This window comes from Rhea americana, unplaced genomic scaffold, assembly GCF_003343005.1.
Source record: "Rhea americana isolate MKP2758 unplaced genomic scaffold, rheAme1 scaffold_77, whole genome shotgun sequence".
NCBI classification, from domain to species: Eukaryota; Metazoa; Chordata; class Aves; order Rheiformes; family Rheidae; genus Rhea; species Rhea americana.
In genome coordinates, this window is record NW_028186945.1 from 3,296,941 (window position 1) to 3,318,722 (window position 21,782).

Genomic DNA, 21,782 nt, shown 5'->3' on the forward strand with positions numbered 1-21,782 from the left:
GCCCGGGCTCCGGCAGCGGCGCCGCGGGCTCCGACCCGTTCTTGCACAGGCTGGGGAATGAACTGATACGAAGTCGTAGAGGTGCCTAGTGATTCTTTTATATAACGTTTGGACCTCACGGTCTTGCGGAAAATTATTTCCTGGCGTGGTGCTTTCCTCGGTTACCTCCATTTGGAGAACGGCAGCATCACCCTTCACTTTCGCGATAACTGCGATTTTGAGTTACAGGTGTGTAGACACCTAGTGGGGAGAAGAGCCCCTCTCCGGGCAAAATTCCGTGGTTAGATTTCGGTTCCTGTTATTTCGGTGCAAACTGCTTCCGTAAATACACTAGTCTGATCTTTTGACAAAGCTCATAATAGCTAAGGAAGGAGAGTTTATATCTTAGACACTTTTTCCCCTAGGAGTTTTTGGAGTAAGTTTTAGAGGAATCAGTCGTATGCAGAGAGAGATGACAGTACAAGGAGGCATGCTTATTAAATGTGCGTTTTTAAAAATGAAGAGAATTCTTGCCGTCTGACATAGTCATGCAAGAGCAGTATCGCACAAGTACCCCTCTTTGGGCTGGCGATAACATGCACTCTGTGTGGAGCAGAAGACATYTTTCTTAGTCAAAAAAGGAGTGATAGTAGGAGAGGAAAAGCTTAGGTACTGGTAGAGTGGGAGCCAGACATCATTTTTGATAGGAGGACAAAAGAGGGCAGTGGGGAAGCTTTCATATAACCTCAAGTGGAAAAGGAGGAGAGTATATAAGAATCTCATTCAACTTTCTTCAGAATTTTAAATCCTTCTAGCTGTTGATATCTTCAACATAAACCATTCTGTGAAAAGAACAGAATTCTGCTGAAACTCAGGAATCTCCCATCAGGGCTGAGCTCTTTAGGCAGTAAATAAAAAACAAACGAGCATTTGACTCTCTCACAATACTCTTTCTCCTTTTCCATTCCATCCGCCAACTGGAAATCCACTAATATATCATCTCAAATATAACAATGTTTCTTGCCTGAAGTGTTTGGTTTGGATTTTTTTCCCTCTACTTAAGAAGATGGTCTCTGAGCTATTTATATTAAGAGTAATCAGCTTAAATCAGTTTGACTCAAAATGTCTGTGGGTAGAGACTGTGTAACTCACTTGGAATAAAATTCTATTTATATAAAATCTTAACAGGACAGAGAATGAAGAAGTGTCAAAGAGAGGTTATTTGGAGACACTACAGTGTTTCCATGCTGATGTGGAGAAATAGTATCTATTGCTGGATTTTACTTATTGGTATGCAGTATGGCTGTCTGCAAGGTTCTTGGAGTCAGAGCCTTTCTCCATCCCCACGCTTGATAGGTACTGAGGATACATACAAGCATAATTCAAGAAATYTTGTGTGGATCACCCACGCGATGTCTCCAGGTATGCACAGCAGCCGTCAGCCAGGTGACTGGGTGCTGGGCCTGCACTGAAGGCAGTGCTGCAGCTCTGAGCCCCAGGGAAGCCAGATTTGGGAAAGCTTTGTTACCATAACTGACTGTACTGAGCTGTTCTAACATGCAAGTAAGTGAGGCCTTCTGTTCTCTCTGATATTAAGTTTTGAGTTTCTAAAATAGGTTTAAAAACTGTCATAAACATTTTTTACATTATTACAACATTTCAATTTTTACGTTGTCAGAWGAGGTATAAGGCACACAAATATTCATTTTAAGTATCTGGCTGTAAAGATGCTATGATAGATTTGATAAAAGATCAGAGCAGTAGGTCAAGTCGGTTAAATTATACAGTGTTTAGAAGACTTATCTGGTTAACTGCCAAAATGCCTGCAGGCAGTAGGAGTGAAATGAGTAGTAGCATAGCGCTTGTTGAACCTTTCTTAACAAGAAAATAAATTTTTCAGAATACTTAATATAGTAGAAGTGGTAGTTCTTGCAGATTTTACTGTGCATGGTTGGTTTTGATTGGAAACACTTAGATTAGCTCCAACGTTTAGAGCTAAGGTGTGTAAGTGCATTTTGTTCCCTTGCTCTATGAAATGGGAGGAACCCATGCTTAAAAAAAAGAAAAACTTCTGTACAATTTAATTGATACTTGTGCTGCAGACTTTTTTCTTCTTTTTTTTTTTTGTCTTCCAATTCTTGTCAGGTTCTGTGCATTTCCTTCTGGTGGCAAATGCAAAAATAAATATCAATAAAAGTATCTTCCTGTTAATTTCAAAGTCTGGTGTTTGCTTGTGTGTGCTAAGCAACATAGTTTGGGTTTTCGGAAGTGGCTACAGAAATTTCTCATTAAAATTTCCATGGGAGCTGGATGTCTGATCCATGTGGATATATTCAAAAATAAATACTTGAGTGTAGGCTGTTTTCTCAACAAAAAGTCTAATTCAGGCTAAGATAATTCTTTCCTATGGCAAAAATGGTTGCAGCAGCTGATAAGGAAGTTCTTTAAGAACTTGCAAGATTTTCTTCTCTATTCTGTTACAAGAGGTGTTGCACAATAAGCTACAGGAATTATATTTAGACTTGAAGGATTGAAAAGGAGCCACATAGAAGTGAAGTCCATATATATRTATTCTTAAAGGTACTTTTTAGCTTTTCAGTTAGTCGTGTTCCGAGGACTTATTGGCTGYGATGTTACAGAAAATGAGGTGAAAAAGAGCTGTCAGAGGTTGCTTAATACAACCCTATTTGCTCTTCTCCTTTTGCAATGTAAAAGGGAGTGTTAACTGAAAAAAATTCAGCTTTCTGTTTCACTAAGAATAGGGTGTGCAGTCAATGTTTTACCTACCAGCATTACATACTCCCCTGAAGTCTTATGCAGCTGTAGTTTAGGTGTTTCTATGCAAGGTTGAGTAGTTAGCACTTTCTGGTTTCTAGTGTAGCATTTAATTACAGTTGGGCTTGACTTTTTAAGTAGATGAAGGTGAGTAACAGTTGAAATAATAATGTTTAGAAAACTTTCACTCTTCTGCATGTCTTTAAGCTACTGTTTGTTAAATTAAAAATATTTTTTTCAATAATATTTTTCCTTATTACTCTACTGTCAGGCAAACCGATTAAAATGTTTAGGCCTGTAGTCTCTTGTCTTTAGTGTAATTTAAGCATACACCCTGATCCTCTCCTGCTGGTGCTGCTTAGGTGGTCTGGGTGTGCCTGTTTCAGTTGCTGATCGTTTTTCTAACGTTATACTATAAACACATTAAAAACCATCTGGAAGACGGGGGGGAGTGGGGAAGCCCCTCTGTTTAAGAAAAAAGGAAAAAATGCACCTGTCGAGCATTTCTGACTTTTTGATTCTCTCTGCAGATTATGAAAAGACTGCACCTCCAATARATTTGGGAATACTGGTTTTGGGCTAGAGATTGTTACCCACCTTTATCCTCTGCACAAAGATCAGAACATTGAGTACACTAGCAATAAATGCTGAGCCTGTTTGCACTAATTATACCGAGTTCCTACTCTGTTTTGGTAGACCTCGGGGAGRGGAGTTGTGGCCCTGGTCTTCAGGGAGATAGTATGTAGGGTCATGCTGCCGTGTTAGAGATAGCACTGACAGAGATCACTTGGGGGGCTTAGCCCTCTGATTCTCAGAGACTTGAATAGCCATAATCCACAGAGAATGATACAGGGAATATATAGCAGCATGTCTTATACTGCCAGGATCCAAATTCAGTTCAAGTAATTAGATATATCTATTATAAAAATGCAAGCATTAGCTTGACTGATTTTTTTGTAAGGTGTTTTTTTTTGTTTTTTTTTGTTTTTTTTTTTCTGTTTAGGTGCCTTTTGTGGGATACCTGACCTCTGTGTGGGTTGCAGAAAGCTTAAATCACATGTGGAATCCTAGATTCACAAGTATCAAGAAAATTTGAAACATCTATACCAATTTTCTTTTCTCTTTCTAGGAAGAGCATGTATGAAGAATTGCATGGCAGAGTATTTAAGGTACATGGGCAATCTATGTCAAGTACATCAGAAGAAGGTGTGACCAGCTGTAAGAATCAGCTAAACTTGAGTATGGGTGCCCAGAATTACCAGAAAAATCAGACAAGAAATTAATTGGAAGAATATTGCTGGACATAGAAGAAGTGGAACACATTCTTCTGCAACAATCATTGACTCAGAATAGATGAATAAAACATCAGCAGTAAAATGACAGATATGACAGATCCTGGTGCTTTTTGATTCTTTGATGGATCTTATTACTTGGACATTGATGTTTTTATTATTTTAATACATTTTGAATCTGTACATAAAATATAACTGGACAGTTGCATTTTGGTACTGAATGTTAAATCATTTGCCAAGATGAGTGCTGAAGGATATCAATACAGAGCTTTATATGACTACAAGAAAGAGCGAGAAGAAGACATTGACTTGCACTTAGGAGATATATTAACTGTGAATAAAGGTACTTTGCTAGCACTTGGATTCAGTGAAGGGGAAGAAGCAAAGCCTGAGGAAATTGGTTGGCTAAACGGCTTTAATGAAACCACAGGGGAGAGAGGGGATTTTCCAGGAACTTACGTAGAGTACATAGGAAGAAAAAAAATATCTCCCCCAACTCCAAAGCCTCGTCCTCCTCGACCTCTCCCTGTAGCACCGAGTCCTGCAAAAGTTGAAGCAGAAAGTGAGCAGCAAGGTTAGTATTGTTCTTGGAAGATGTATGTGTGTGTGTGCACATGTGTGTGCATGGGTGTGTCTTCCACGTTTTATCAGATATTTTTGTTTCATAGACTTATATGACTGTACTTACATGTATAACACAGGCTTGCCAGCCTTCTTAGTGCACGCCTCAGTCAATTAAGAATTATTTGTACTTTACCATAAAACTTAGATCACATATTTTATGATTTCATGTGTGCTGTGTCAGTTATTGGTGTCTGTGGTACCATATCGTGAGGTACATCTCACAGGTTGAAAAGGTATGCTTATCATTCATAGCTGCAAAGACTTGAATAAAGAATGAGCAAGCTAGCATTTGTTTTAGGTTCTCAAGAAGCTGATAGAAGTGTTTCCCTCTGTGGTTCGTCAAACTTACTATTGAGAAATTTCTTGGTGAATCCAGCAGTATGAATTCCAAACAAGTAGTATGTTTCTAGAACAAATATCTCATTAACAGCAAAAATTATGTACTTTGTCATGGAGGTTTATATGTGGCATTAAAAGTAAGAGTAGATACTTAGGAATAAGCAGTGGAATGTTGATTTAAAAAATTCAAATTTAATTTTATGTTCTGTTTGGTTTTGGGCAGAGCATGTGGTAGCAAAAATAGCACTTACGTAAACAAAGGAAGATATTTCCTTTGTTTAAACATAAATCACTTTCTAACCTACATTTGCAATGGTACGCTGGGCAGAATTTGGACAGAATTTGATCAGGACTCTTCTACTAATAGAAGAAGGAGTCTTAACTGAAAGAGCTATAGGTTAAAAAAAAATCGGTGTTTTCTGTCTGCTCTACCTACTGGCATTCAGATACTGGGATTTTACATTAAACTAGTATAAACAAGCCAGATCTATCTTATGATAGATTTTACATTGGTCTTTCACCTCTTRAAAGTTTAGAATGGCTCATTACCTTAACATCTAATACTACTTAAATGTTTAGTAGTTCTACCTGTGGAAAATACAGGTTGTAGTATGTGATCCTGATAGTAATACCACAGTATCATCACCCTCTGCTTCCATAGAAATGTTTGCAATGCCATTCACAAAGTTGTGGTATCCATTTATCAGCTTCCATCCCACTTTGCCTATTACGAGTTTATGTTTAATTGTGCTGATAATCAACAAAGATAAAGGAAATGCAGAAAATTGTGCGTGACAACTAAGTGAAAACCTGGCAGAAGCATTTCTAGGTTGGGAGAGGCATAGTAAAGTGTAGATCTGAGCTGTTTTTCATAGTGATTTCTTTAAGCACTGAAGAACYGCTTGTATCTGTACAGTGTGTACATCACAGAAGGAGAGAAGGGGTCAGATGGGGGTGTAATGGCATTTTAGGTTGTACTGTCTCTAGTTTTTAAACACTCAGATCTCAGCCTTTAGTCATCTGGACTCTCATCCCATTACTTCTGAAAATGGGAGTTTTTCTTTTGAAAGAAAATCTTTCTACTCCTTGTTTTAGATGTTGATATGTACTGGTCAGATTTTTTTTTCCTCTCTAAAACCCACCTGTCAAGATGGATGTCTCCATCTCCATCATATTGTAACTGCAGAATAAGCATTGGTTTTTGGATAGACACCTCAACTCTGAAAGTTCACTTTGAGAGACAGTGGATGGAATGAAAATCTAATTCTTTATGTGCACATGCTCCAGTGAGGTAACCGTCATCTTAGGCTTTGAAACATCTATTGCTTCAGATTTAACATAGTGCTTTGTAACTTGCTTGGTCTCTCTAGACCTGTTTGCTTGATGCTCTAATTCTCAGCTCCATGCTGGGAAAAATTCTGGTGCTGATCTTGTGGTTTCAGAGCCCACTGTGGGATTGGGTTCACAGCAGGCGTTTACAGAACCTACAACTGCTGGGAGTTAGGCTGTGAAATTTTGCTGTGGTTGGGGGAGGGGGAGGCTCTACCAGAATATAGTGTGGGGTTTGGGGTTTTTTSTTTTTTTTTTTCTTCTGCTTCTCTGGCATGAAACAGTGCCCCAGCTATTAGTGACTAGATCTCTCCTAACCTGAGGTTTATTGCCTCTAGCTAGACAGTGTTGTTTATGTGATACACTTATTCTATATAGCTATACAGTTATAGGGATTGGAAACAAGAAGATGTGCTAATTTAACTGGGAATCTAACAACCTCAAATGAAACTTGCACAAATGATATTGCTATGGTCCAGAATGTTTAAGAACCATCTTGCAGTCAAGCCGTATACTTTTGTGGTTTAAAAAAAATATCTGTGTTCACTGCAACTCCTTTTGACTTAAAGTATTTGAATTTTGTGTAAGAGGCTAGAGAGCTTCAGTAATGCCCTAGGACCATGGATGAGACTTACTCTAACAGTATTAGGAAAAACTGAACTTCGAACTCTAAATGACAAAAGGGATAGGTTTAATTATGTTTAAACTCATGTATGTTTGGTTAAGATAAATTGGGGAGAACTAAAGATAAGACGGTACCTTTTGACTTTTTAAATATTATACAGATCTCTCTACCATAAAACCTAAGAGAGAGTGCATTTAGAAACAAAATATGGGAGATCTTGCTCCAAAACAAGATGATAAAAAAACAAAAGGTGCAATTTTTTAAGTGAGCAGAATAATACAAAAAATGATACCTACAGAGAAATCAGAGTTGTTAGGAGGAAATACGGTTTAGAGAAAGATAAGAATAAAGTAGCAGTGTATATCTGACTTTAAAATGGCTTTGCGATTTCTATTTTTGTGTATAAAATTTGGTGCGGAGAATAGCACAGTTAATATTGTCCAGCAGCCAGCTTAATGGGCAGTGGGCCAAAAGATTCTTCCTGCTATGATACTTTTCTCTACACCCCTAGAGAGTATTTTAAATTAATGCCTAGTATGAAACTTGCTTGACCAAATACAGTCAAGTTTACATCTTCAGTGCTTGATGATTTGAAACTGCTGTGCATCAAAATGACAAATTAATGATGAACTGGAAGTAAGGACTTCTTGAATGTATTTGTAATCCATATACTACTTTCATTCTATGAAGAGTCAATTTTATATGTACCCGTGTGAATGTATTGAATATCCTAAAACTCACTGGAGATTTTTAAGAGTTTATGTATAAATCATATGAGTTCCTTAAATTTTATCATATATAAAGCTTTTAAAATTCATTACCTTTTAACTATTTCAATAGTCTTTAATAGGTCATTGTTTGTTCTGAATGTTTTTCCCTCTAGTCTTGCTAAGCTTGATTACTTGCTAGTCAATTTTCAGATTCAAATCAAATTTGCAATGTTTAGCTACAATGCTGCTGGTATCCAGTGCTGCAGGTATGCACAAATAATTGTAGGCATTGAATAGATGTATTACAGCCAATAGGGATAGCAACATGGGCAGAGTTATTCATCTGGACAATGTCTTATGCAATCACAACCTTACTTATAAATAAATAAGGAGTGCTTTAAATGTTAAAAGCTAATTGGAAAACAAAACTACTGTTAGTCTTGAATTCTATTAAAAAGCTCCTTTATTTTAGCACTTAGGTCATATTTTCCCCCAGAGCATTCTTTTTATCAATGATTCATCTAAATTTCTAGAATGAGTGTGGATATTTAAATAGAATTTCGGTACTGTCACATTTTGTCTGTCTTTCCCTTTTGTCAATATAGAATAGATTTAAACTACATGGATTTGTGTGTTTTTCTTTTTATTTTTTTTTTTTGGGGGGGGCTTGTTTTGTTTTATTTTCTAATTACATTTGTGAAGATAAGAAAATGAAGGGGGTGAAAGCCTCTTGTACCTTTCAACTTCAGGCCTGGTGCAAGTCAGGGCTACTCAAGACAGATTTAATTCATACTGCTAGTGTAAGGCTCTCAGGGCTCCAGCCTGCCCTTTATTCCCTTCTTACTCCTCCTGCCAAGGAAAGGTGAATGGGGAGCACTCCAACAGTGGGGACCCCACGCAGTTGTCTTCATGCCTTCCATTAAATGTCTGAAGTTTATATGAAGCAGTAAAGACCTGAGAAGATAAATCCATCTCTTGTCTTGAAAGACTTTCTTTTCTAAATTGTAGCAATCTAGCCCCCTCTCTCCTTTTTTTGAAGATAAGTGAACAAACTGCTCCGAGTCTCACTGAGTTTTCTGAACTTTGATTCAGCTCTGATCTGATATGAGTGTATATGTCTAGAGATGGCTCATGCAGTACCTGGTTCCTGAAAGTTGGTCTTAAACAGAGTTTGAAGCTTGAAGCTTTTAATGATTGATAGAAACATCTTCTGATTTAACTTGGAATGCCAAATTCCCACTTTTAAATGAAGGTCACATTGCACAAGGCAGACTGGAATTTTATAGGAATAAATTTTCTGTTTTGATGTTTCGGAGCTTCCTGTAGCTTCCCATCTAACTTAAAATGGTTGTATATGTTAACATTTCTTACCRTTTGAGCTGTTTTAGGGCCTGAAACTGTTGGAAGCTGTTCCTTYCCATGACAAAAATATAGCATAGATTTCTTTAATAAAGATAATGACACAGAACATTTGGAAACCTTTTCCTTTCAGAGACCAGGTTATACAATGTTTGTCAAAGATCCAAACTGACAGAAAGCAGAAAACCATTTGTACATGTTTGAACTGAGTATGCTGTAGGATGAGTTTCTTTCTCTACTCTCTTTTTATACAATTTGTTTAATCTTGCAATATAATGATTGTGTTTCYGAAAACTATTTACATTTGTAAATTAGGAGACATAGTTGTGAATGGAGTAGAGCCTGGAGCCTCAGTTAGGAAAAAAAACAGTCATCATCCGTCCTGATTTAGGCAAATGGAAAAAGGAAATAACGGGGTGAAATGATGAGTCACTATCTCAGTTGGTAAATGTACTTGCCGATCAAGCCAAAGCCCTGGGATTTGTTCTAAGAAGCCCGGTGTGAGAATAAGCTGTAGTTCTGCCAGAGCTGTCAGGGCTAATGTGACAGGTTTCTACCAGAGAACCTCCCCAGCTTCTCCAGGGCCGGGTTTCGCAGCGTACGAGTCAGACAACTTCTAACACATGAAGCTGAAAAGAGAGTTCTTGCCACCTGCTGTATCACTAACGAAAACAAAGTTTTTGCAGTGTGTGCTAACATGAGGCAGAACGTGTTAGCATGAAAAACAGAACGTTTTTTTCGCAGATGTAGAAGTGGTGGTGGTAGTAACTGAAAAAAGTTTGTGTGAGCCCAGAAAGCACAGGGCTATGCTTGCAAGTGCTATTGCAGACTGCACACGGACAGGAGCGCTGGGCAGGTTCATGGTTGATGCTTGGCCCCACCTGCTGGTAGTGGGTAAAAGAAGCAAGAAGGAAGAAAGAACTTCAGAAATGGCATCTTCTGGATTGTGTTTTAATTGTGATGGTGTAAGATTTTTTTTCTTGCACAGTTTCTCTTTTAGTGAGAGATACCTTTAGAAAAGAATATTTTATTCTTCTTGACCAACTGATATTTCTAGAAGAAAATACCTTGGGGCACACAGGACCTCCTTTGGGTCCTCAAGGAAGACCTCGTGCTTGAAAAAAGTTTGTGTGGCTGATGTAGGTCTTTTTTCCCAGGTGTATTGATTAGTCTAAAGAAAAAAAAAAATGTTGAGTGACTTTGCTTACTTTACTCTACCTTTACTTTATTTTTACCTTTCTTTAGCCTTCTGTAATACCGATTCAATCTTTTAATAACTCCACCTGAGGTGAATGTGCCTGGGGCAGATTTAAAACATGGCGAATATGAAATAACCTGCTCCTCTAAATCAGAATCATTTTAATCTATGCCTGTAGCAGAAACACCAGAAAGAAACTACTAGTTTGTAAATAGTTCTTACTTGGGTTCTCGTATGAGAAAACAAACTTATGAGTTTCAGCAACATGTGGTGCTGAGTGTTTGCCAGGAATGGATCGTTTTGCACCCAAGCAAATGACCRTGCCCACTTAAATAGTTGTGTGATGCCATATACACATCTACATTTTCTGGTGTGAAAGAGCACAGGTGTTGTAATTACAGCTGGCTGCCCATTCTTTCACATCTGTTTCTTACTCCAGAGTTGGTTTCCATGATGAACAGCCATGAAATCAATCTGAAGTCTACAATGCGAAGAACTGTTTTACTTTAATAGCTAGAACTGACAAGGGGAATTACAAGATTATTAAAACAATATTTTGATGGGAGAAGAACTTTAAGTCCTGAGGATACTTTAGTGAGAATCTTGGTACTTACAAGAGTTTATATTTTGGCTTTTTTAAAAAAGTAGTAACTGCAATTAATATTKTACTAATATTCTAATTTGTATTCATTCTCTTTCTGGAAAAATGTTTGTATAAAATACAATACTATTTAGTGTTTTCATTAGTAGAAGACAGTGAAAATGCTATTTTTCTTCATCTATGTATTACAYGTTTTTTCACTTTGTCATAGAAATTCCTGCATCCTTGAACACTGCCTGAAGTCCTTTGGTAAAATGTTAGCAGGTGTAACTGTACTAACTTGATTGCTTTTTGATCAATTTTACATGGATACTGTATGCAACAGCCCAGAAGAATAGCAATTTTACATGGATAGTGTATGCAACAGCCCAGAAGAATAGCACACAGGCACTACTTTTTTATTTTCACATTTTGATCCATTTTATAAAATAGCTTTCGTGTAAGACAACATTTAAAAATAATATTTAGGCTGCGGTTTAGGTAATAAAGAACTGTAACCAAAAATCCTCAGGACAGAGCTTAAAAAATGTGCTAGTGCCCTGAGCTAATGAAAGGAATGATTGCATACAGTTCAGACAGTTTTAAAAAGTCTTTACAGCTCTTCTTGTTCTTCAAAACTGCTGTGTAAATTATAGTATGAATGATTAAAATGATCTTTAACAGTTCAGATGGATGTTAGACAATTTGCTTGCATAAGCCACTGGATTGGTTCATATATGCTTGACATCATTGGCTGTACTACAGCATTTCCCAGAGGTTACAGTCTGAGCCAGCTTCCTCTCTAGAGACTGTGGATATAGAGGGCAAGAAGTGAAATCTGCCTTTGGTAGGTTGAGAGCTACTTATTTCTATCCATGCTGGCAGATTGTTTGGTAGAGTCAGGGTGGAAAGATGGTCCAGTAGAAGGTAGATCTGCAGAAAGCAGGCTAGTAAGTTCCCATTTCTGATCCCAGATCCATCCAGCATCCAGGGCTCCAGAAGTTCTTGAGCAGCTATTGTATTTTTCAGTAATTAAGCAAGGCCTAAACTGGTCTGTGTGGACCTTTTAAATCAAGTTACTATATGATGGAAAACCAGACATCATTAACTCTGCTTTACTTTTAACTTTTTCTACTTCATTCAAAAAAAGTTCACATTTGACTTTCAGACAATATTGTTCCATTTTTAAACTATTCCAATTAAACACATCTGATTGATGTAATTCATGAGTATCTTGCTTGYTGTTTCTCTCCCCATGATCAGATTCATTTGATGCAGTATGTCCATGCACTCCTGAACCATAGCCTCCTGCTCACCAGATGGGAAGGAAGGGAGAACGGTGCAACATGAGCTCTGTAGTGTAGGTAGGGCACGCACTTCCCAGAAGGCATGGCAGTGTGGTTTTGTTGTTTTTGTTGCTTGTTTAAATTGTTCTATTTGTGAATATATCAGCAAAAGGTACTTGTTGGGGAAGGAGAGAGAGCTTTAGTGCTGTCACTGATTTCTTCCTAGATGTGCACATCCTGCTTGGATAAAGTTTTGTAGGTAACTGACAGGCATGGAGGATTATTCTTGGTGAAGCTATGCTCAGGGACATTTAAATGGGCTAAAACACTGCAGACTCATGTTTCAAAGTGCTCTATGGCTTCTCAGGTATTTGTGTTGTGGAGAGGGCTTTTATTTTGTGAATTTACCATTTCCTAAACTGCTTACCCTCTTCTTAAACTGCTTTCAGCTGGAGGTAGACTAAAGCTCTTAAATTAGGGTATTAATGAAAGAAGCCACTAATTATGTGCAATGATAGATAAGGCTGCACAGCTGTGTCTGGTTTCACTATCCTTGCATCCAGAAATATCCCAGGAATAAGCAGTTAAGGGTAAAGGCTCACAATCCTTTTTGTGCTTTCACATGATATTTAATGTTGTGACCACACATTCCAGTCTTCTGTCGCTAATTCTTAATTTTTGATGTTCGAGGCTTGGATGGAGAAGTAAAAATGTCTGTTATGTTTATAAACTTAGCCATGAATTGTCTCCTCTCAGAGCCGCAGCTGCTTGGCACAGGTGAGAAGCGACRGAGGAGGCAACGGAGCCTTCCTTGCCCCCCGTTTCCTCCCCAGAGGCTGGCACGCACCCAGGGGTCTCCCCGCGCTGCGGGCCCGGAGCGRCGAACCCCCGGGCACGGCACACCGGGCGCTCGCTGGTGTCCGCCGGGCGCCAAGCGCAGACCCCGAAGCCGTCTGCATGGGGTGGCGCGTAGGTCTTGTGTGGATTGGTGCCATGTGCGAGCTCCTCTAAAGCCGGAAATTCTTGGCTGACCAGACTCAATTGCTCTGTGCCTCTTACGGTAACACAGTCTTCCATTCTTTGTTTCGTGTTTGTGGCGTTGTTTGCAATATACGCTTTCCCTTGAGAGAAACGTCAGAAAATGTCATCCGCTGACATTCTGAAATGAGTTATTTTGGGTACTTTGTAGTCAAATCTGGACAGATGTTCGAATATAGTTTAGAATATATTCCTGCCAGTCCAAATCTGTTCAATTGTTCTGAAGCCAGCGTAGCATAGTTACTCGTTAGCCTACATAAGCAATTTTGTTATGGAGAGAAAGATTTAGGGAGGCTTTCTGTTCCAGTGTCAGCTGGTTTTGAGACTAAAGATTTTTTTTTAGAGGCTCTCACAATCTGGCCTATTCAACAGAGAAAGTGTTACGGAACTCATATTCAAAATAGTGCRTAGCAAAAGCTTCATATCAAATGTCTGGAACTGAGGGACCTCTGTTCACTTACTTTAKGGGTCCTCAAGGGCACAGAGGGATGAATGTTTGAATTCTTCTTTCTCTACTGTATTTATAATTTATTACTGAGAGATTAGTGTGCATTCCCTACTGCTTTTATGTTTTTCTAACTTTCTCCTGGGTTCAGACTTAGTGCTGACAACTCCAAAACTCTTTTGTTAGTCTGCGTAATTTCCAGCCATATTTAAAATAAGAGATTTTCATAATCATATTATTATCACAACACTTTCTGTTACAGTAAGTCATTGRGTTAACAACATTTACTACACAACACCTAACAATTTGAGCGGTTTTTTGGCTGTTGAGAGAAATGTGCCTATCTGTTGAAGGAACATTTGGCACTCATCTGTTGTATGTGATATTAATCTTTGCTTTGGATTATGCTAGTCTCRTAGTGATAATTAAGTTTCTTATATTTACGATATTAAAACTTGTACTGAAAAGATTAGTGGGCTTGGGATGCTTTCTCCAGTGATTTAAGATACAGGACTTTAAACTGCATGTACAGTTTAGCAAAAAGGGGAAGACAGTTACCAACTCCAGATGTTTCCTCTAAGACAAATATCTAGGGTTTTATTATGACACAGTAAGAACACRCCAATAAGACAAGAATTTTTTCTTCTTTTCATTGTCTGTCTGATCTAAATAGCTAGTCAATCAAATACTGTGGTAAATTGTCTAGTAGTTTAGATGGAACATGCCTGTGCCTGTTTATGTGAACTGCTCTCTTCTGAATAGAGAATTTAAAATGTTTTATTCAAAATCCCTTTGGATACAAAAGAAAAAAAGAAAAAAAGGGGGGGAGTTTAATTTGAAGTACTGATATTATAAATGTTAGACAGGACTTTGTTTACTGAAAAGACTTGTTCATACAAGAAGCRGCAGGCTCCTATTCTGCTTTCCCTTAAATTGGTGGCAAAACCCATTTTGACTTCAGAAGGAACAGGATCAGACCTATAGTCAAGGATTAGCAGCACTGGGAAAAATCCCACAGTTCTTACTCTCGTTTCTCTCAAACTTCTCTTTGCCTCTGGGTTTGGAGCACAAATACTATAATTATGCTAGCTCTGTTTTGAAGAGATTCTGCCTTTTCGGTATACCAAATTCCATCTGGTATGGATGTGTGGAAAAAAAAAAGCCAACCCCACCTGCATGATATATGCTGTGTAGAAGAACGGTATCTAACTGTCCTTTTTTTGGACTTCAAAGGCAGAAGGGAGACAGCATTACAATCATCTAGTCTGACCTCCTGTGTTAACACAGGGTATGGAATTTCAGTCAATAATTCCTGCATCAAGCTAATAACTTCTGGATGAATTAAAGCATGTTTCTAACCAGTCCTGACTCCTCCCTTTACTACATGCTTGATGGACATGACTTAACTTTTAGTTTTGTCCATTACGTAGTAAGACTTGCAAATTTAGTAGCAGAAATATCTTTCAAATTTTTGAGCCACACTTAATTGTACTTAATTGGTGATGGAAAATACAAAGATTATTTTCAGACAAGTTATTTCCTTTTGTTGTATTCGATCATCTTCACTAATGCAAATAAAAATGTTCCATGCTGCTAGACACTTTGGCAAGGATGGTTGGTTTTTCTGGGCTGCTTGTTATTTGAATAACTAGCATGGTGATCAGTAGGTTTTTCTATAAGTGAGGAAATGATATCGTGACAGTTTTAATTGAATATTCTGTTATGGTAATAAATTATTGTATTAAAAATAAATATGAGGTTTTGTTAACCTGATGCATTTGTATATATACAGTGATTTCCACACTACATTAGTAGAACATTGTTAATGTTGCAAACTGAGCATTTTAAAGWTGTGTTTGTACATGTAACTACACCCCCTTGTCATATGCAGTGTGATACAGTTTTTAATTATATAGTTACTCGACTCCTTTTTGCCTCTCATTTTTTTTCTTTGTTCACTGTCGACATCCTCACTGAATGAGAATTGCTTCATTCTGGTTGTTTAGTTTGTGGTCTTAGGCCTCCTTTACTTCACAGTATTCAGACTCCTCTTGGGAAGCAGATTTCTTCATTGTGACATTCCTGGTAATAGCATCACAAAACTTCTCAAATATTAAGACATTGTCGGGGTACTTGTGTGAGCAAAGGCAGCATTATGATTCTTATGAAATAGCCCACAAATAAGATTAAAAAATAACTACAGTTTTAAGGTGTCTGTGTTAATCTCTTTGTAATAGAAGATCATATGGGGAAAATGTTTCAAAAAGCTGGAATTGGGGACAGAAATGGAGTAAAATTTCACTTAACTGTTTATTGAGATAAGTTAACATCCAGAACCAAGGTAAGTTGGACACTGTAAAGTGTTATTTGTCCCTAAGAGAAGGTACCACCTGCTTACTTCACTGTTGGCTTCAGTTAGTACAGGGCATCGAAAATRACTTCTTGTAGAACAAATCATACTAGCATACTTCTCGCTGCACCATCCAGCTTTATCATCTGGAATCCAAATATAAGCATCAAAAGGAAGAGAATTATTAAAATATGAATGCACAGATTGAACAAATGTGGTGACATAATTTAGCATTGTTTCACTTGTTTCCTAATTCTGGGAATTTAAATTTTCAAATTCTCAGACTTGGTTGTAAAAGTATATGTCGTATTACATTCTCAGGGGTGCATGTTTACAGTATACCTTTTGCTTTATACTTTTATGATGCATCTCTAGTTTTGCTTTTCTTCCACTGTTTCATTGTTTAAAGTTGCAATTCACAGGAACAGTACAGGAATTTTCCAAGTGATAGAAAGTTTTGTAGTAAATTTCAGTTCTTGAAATCTGATTTTAATTTTCCAGGACCCATCGGTAACTTGCTTGAAAGATGCTTTTGCTACCGTCTTTGTTCTGCCATGTTGCAAATTGCAACCTTATTTAATCAAGATATGTGGCAGTGCAACATCATCCTGGTGTGACGGATGGTTACGGTTTTTTGCTGGATTACTCTGTTGCTAGAGTCATACATTAAATTTCTCTTTTGGGAAATACTAGTTTAGAAAGTAGAATTCCAGTACGCTTCAGTGCAACTGATAGATAAGTAATGAGGGAGGTAGAAAAAAATGCTTTTGATATTTGGAATGGTTGTTCATTAACTCTGTAACACTTTCTAGACACATTTGAAACATGAGAGAAGTGTTCTGCAGTGGAGGAATCTGTGCTGTCTTGCATCAGACCTCTGTGCAAAACTGGAGAAATTGAAGGATATGCTTATTGTTTTTGAAGCTGTCTGCACAGCTTTGTATTTTTTAAATTTTTCATAACTCGTCTCTCTTACAGATACTGGTATGTAAATCACAGAGGCATTATTAGGTCTATCTGTACAACCAGGACAGAGTACTCCGAAGAAACATAGCAGTTGATCTTTGAAAACCAAGAGTGTATAAATGCATGCTCTTATGAAAACCTCAAATTGCAAAAAATCATTTGTAGTGGGCTATAGAGGCATTTGACAGATTACGTGCAAGTACATACATGTGTGTTTCATTATTTGATTGCCTTAGGAGACTGGTGTTTAAGTTGGCAGATCTACTTATTAAAAGCAAAGTTTGCTGGCTGGCAGCGTTACAGAATGCCTGAAGGAAAAAGAGACCAAATGCTGAGAGAGCAAGAGAGAGAACATGTAATGTGTGTAAAGCATGGAGAAGCTATAAAGAGAGCAGGAAAAAGTAGAGTTAAATCTAGTTCCAGTTTATTGTGTTGGGCTCAAGTTGATGGCCCTTCAGAGGTAAAAGCAATTTCTCTAATTTCAAGATACATTTAACATATTAAAAAATCTAGATTTTTCTGTCTTGTTAAGTGTGATTTGGTCACCTCTTTGTAGTCTGTCAGAGATCTTTAACCAGTGCGTATTTTTCTGTCTCAAATAAAAAGCAGCTTGCTTTGAAACTTTACAGAACACTAGACCATGGCTTAAATGAACACCTGTAGCTTTGTTTTGCCTCTTAATAGCTTGAGTAAGAGACTACAATAACTACAGTATTGACTCCTAGTATGTTTTCAACTTCTGCATGTGATTTGAGGAGGGGTAATTTGTAGCTATTTGGAGGGGGAGGATTTTCAGTTTTTATACAAAACAACTTAGAACGGAACTTTCCTTCCTCTTCGAAGCAAAAGCCAGACGAATTGAGTATGTATATCTCTAGGTAGTCTACACCTGTGGCCTTGTGTTTTCTTATTCCAGTCTGGTTCCTTCACAACATCAGGCAGAATAATCACAATATTCACTAATTCCTTTGCATTATTTATTCTTAACTGAGTATCATTAGAATAACCAGAGGCTTTGCTTTGTCTCCCAAGACTTCTAAGTTTAAGAAGAATGTTTAAATGTGAGAAGCTGACAGATATAGTACAATACAAGAAAAAGAGAAGCAGAATGGTTGGTTCTCCTGAGAAATCTAGAAGTATCCTGTTCYGAAAAACAAACTAAAAGTGTTTCCCTTAATACCTAGATTTAGGTGAGGTTTTTTTATACTGACCTCCCTAAAAGGGGCCTTAGTAAAGTTCTCTGAAGATGCCAAGGATGAGCTAATTAAGATACTAGTGGTAAGTGTAGCAGTGGTTAAGTGAGCTACACTAACAGTCTCTTGTATCTACCATTTCTGAGGGGCTTTAACTTTTAAAGGCCTTAGTAAAGTTCTCTGACGATGCCAAGGATGAGCTAATTAAGATACCATTTTTTCCAGCTGCGTGCATAAATTTGGAAGGGTAAAACTAGAAGGACAAGCTTAGAAAAATGCTTTTTCTGATGTAGCAGGCAAGTCAGTTGAACTACCCTCAAAAACAGGGAATCATAAGCTTGTTAGAAAAAGCAGGTCAGTTTAAAACAAATGCATTCCTCTTTCTTCTGTTCTCAACAGGGAATTAGTTTTTTGGAATGATTCTCCATCTGTGAATCAAGTAAGCCATCCTTCCTCTTCTTGGCATGCCCCATGTTTAAACAARCAAACAAAAAGTTCTTTAAGAAGGTAGAAGAAAAAGGTCTTCCCATTTGGTAGGGTCAAATAAAGGTAACTCTGGTTCTTTCTTTTGGCAAGATGAGGACCAAGGGATTCCTCTGGAGCGCAGTAACAAAAACAGACATGTAAGAGTTCCCTTCCCCCCCCCATAGGATAGCAGGAAAACAACCAGGATCGATCTGGCCTTTTGACAGAATGGCAGCCAATCCAAGTCCTTGCTGGCCAGTGTGGAAGAAGGCATACTCCTTCCAGCCAGAAGCCTTTCTGTCTTACAAGCCTCCACCCATTTCTTAATGAGTCATAGCTGGAAAACTTTTTCACATGTTTTATCACATCTTGCACTTGTAAGTGGATAATTTTTTACTCCTCTTGTATCCTATAATCAATATTCTAAAACAATAAGTGGTTGTAGCTCCAAGCTCTCTCTTTCAGTGTGTGTATGWGCGTGGAAATACAGATAGGTGGACAGATACAATAGTATTGGCTATTTCAAGATGTGGATGGGTAGGTCCAAAGACTGGYTAACTTTCACAACAAGAGCAGGATGGTGGTGGAAAAACTGTGGAGTGTGTGTGTGTGTGTGTATGTGTATGACCAGTGGAAACTATGCTTGCAACACTTAAATAGACAACAGATGAGTCTTTCTTGGCATGCTTATTTATATACTCAGTACTCCCCTAAGTTCAGAGACAGTCAATTTAAGCATTAATCTTGCTCCCCATAAAGTTTTTGCAGGGAAGCAGAAGAACATCTACAGTAGTTCTCTTTATTCTCCTTGGGGTAAAATAGACCACTGTAGGGGAGCTGCCCAGCAGCAGCAGCAAGGAAGAGAAGAGGCTGGTCAGAGTGTTCCTTGTTCACCTCTGTCTTGTAAAGGATATGGAAGGAGCCTTCATCTCCCCAGCTTCTTCCCTGAAGCAGCAACTTTTGTTTGACCACTTGAATGACAAATCACGGGGAACACATTTTTGGTTCTTAACCAGTTGCATAATTTTTTTTGTTTGCACAGCCCCTCTCTGGTTTAGGCTTTCCAAGACCATTTACAAAATATTTCTGTAGATACTTCAGCTTCTCTATTCTTCCTCCTTCACGAAATGTTGCTTGTTTTTAAGAGGTCTGAAAGTATGTCCCATTTAGAGAGGGAAAAATTTTTCTTAGAGTTTCTTAGGGTCTGAATCTATTTAACACTGTAGATTTGCAGTGGAGGTGCAAAATATTTTCTCTCAGAGTTCAAGTACTTATCATTAAGCTTCTCTTAAAAAGAAAGCCTCTTTCTGTTGCTTTTGGTCTCCTTTCAAATGAGTACTACCAAAGCAGACTAAAATCCTGTTCTATACTCCTTACTCTGACTTCAGTCAGAATTTGGCTTGGAGACACTGATGTAAAACCATTGTCAGTTTTTTATGCTAGCTTTTTGTTACACCATCTTTGTTCTTTTCGATTCTGATTTTTTTAACACTTCCCATAAACAGATTTTTGTGTTGTATGAGTTTCTACAATGCRGTGTGCTAGACAATACAGAAAGCAGGTTCTTTATCTAGTTCAAGTTAAGTGGCCAGTTGAGACCTTTACTGCTTTGAGCATATAAAGTTCTGTGAAGTCAATTCACTGCTTTAACTACTAAGATCTAAATTAGCTAATTCAACAGCACAGTGTGAACAAACCTAACAGCGGTTAATGGAGTAGATAACTTCTAAGTTCGTATATTAAGTGCTGAACTTCATATTCCACGAGGTCCTTTTGGTATTGTATCTGGATAGTGTTAAAAGCTGGAATGAGAAATCAACACTAATACCACTATGTAGAGAAATCCAGGCGGCTGTATGGTCAGGGTCGGAAAATTTATTACATACAAACTGAGAGTTTTCTCCTTTATCTGAAATTAGAGGCAGCAGTGGAATTAACTCTCTGTAGATCCAGTTCAGGAATTTCTTACTAATGTTGTTTCTGTATCTGTCAGATCAGCCTGTGGTTTAATGGCTGTACGGATTAACCCATTTTTGCTTTCTAATAAGACCAACTTTCAACATTGCCCTATTTCTGTTGCTACATCTAGAGCTCCAAGCTGCTTTCTCTCTTTTTTTTCTTCTTTTTTTTCTTTCTTTTTTAAGACAAAGATTTGATTTGAAATAATGTCAACTTGCAGAATAAAGAAAGCCCTTCTGAAGCTGGATTGCTGTTACCATTGTTTGCGTTTTTTTCTAAAAGACTGCTCTACACTCATTATTTTTAACTTTCTGTGTGCTTATAAATGTTTCCCATAATTTCCAAAAGATGAAGGAGCTGTTTTGGCTTTTATCTGTCAGCAGCTTCTGCCAGGATTTTTATGTAAATCTTCCAGATCTAAACAACGTGACTTCTCAAATGCAATAATGCACACTGTCTTTTTCTTRCAGTAGTGAAGAGCTTATTCTCCTCTAGATTGCTTGCCTGTGGATACTTTGAGTAATGTGATTTCTCCCCTCCCCCCCCCCCACGCACACATGCTTATTCTGTCCTTAACAAAAAGGTAACAAAATAAAGTACTCGAGCAGAGCAACTTAAACTCCGAAAGTTGTATGTGGTAAGATTACTGAATAAAAAGAACAGTTTAAAAGCTACTTTTCAGAGTCATATCAAAAACTCGTGATGGCTTTGCATAAGGATGAACTTCATGGTAGTAAGAGAAGGAAACAGCAATAAGAAATGAAGGTCCTTTTCAGGTGGGGCAGGTCATAAAGAAAGAGTTCCGGAGTCCCCAGTCTCTTCCAGCAAATGTCCATCCAGTAGTCCTATTTCTGTTATAAAGAGTGGATGCTGTCGGAGCACCATTACTAACCATCATTGTGGTTGTATGGAATGAGGATTGAGAGACTGAGATTAGCCATCTTGGTAGGTTAGTGCCAGACCATATAGAAGAGAATATACRTCAATATTTTCTAGATAAAGTAACGCTCTTTCCCACTGGAATATAGCAAGTGGTAATTGAGCCTTTGCACCCTGTACCAGTACCAGTTTATTGCTCATTTTGTAGAGGAAACTGCAGTATTTGATCTTGAGCTGACAAATCTATAACAATCAGTTGCAAGTTCCACATGAAGACACAAGGTCTTGAACTTCTACTGGAATGTAGATAGTGAAAAGTTGATTGAGTGGGTGTCCTAAAAAAAAAAAAAAAAAAAAAAAGAGGTTTTCTAACAGTGAGTACCAAATGGTA

General features: G+C 37.8%; 1 protein-coding gene across 2 annotated transcripts in view; it reads left to right on the plus strand.

Moving 5' to 3' along the window:
- The first annotated feature begins 207 nt into the window (after positions 1 to 207).
- Positions 208 to 21,782, plus strand: part of PIK3R1 (phosphoinositide-3-kinase regulatory subunit 1) — a 56,521-nt gene continuing 34,946 nt past the window's right edge. The window contains exons 1-2 of one of the 2 annotated variants that reach the window (XM_085322410.1): positions 208 to 228; positions 3,884 to 4,620. In XM_085322410.1, the coding sequence (XP_085178536.1) occupies positions 4,287 to 4,620 (334 nt within the window). In that variant the 5' untranslated portion in view covers positions 208 to 228; positions 3,884 to 4,286. Of the gene's footprint in view, positions 229 to 1,458; positions 1,543 to 3,883; positions 4,621 to 21,782 lie in introns of those variants that run through there. The other variant, XM_085322409.1, reaches the window with a different exon arrangement.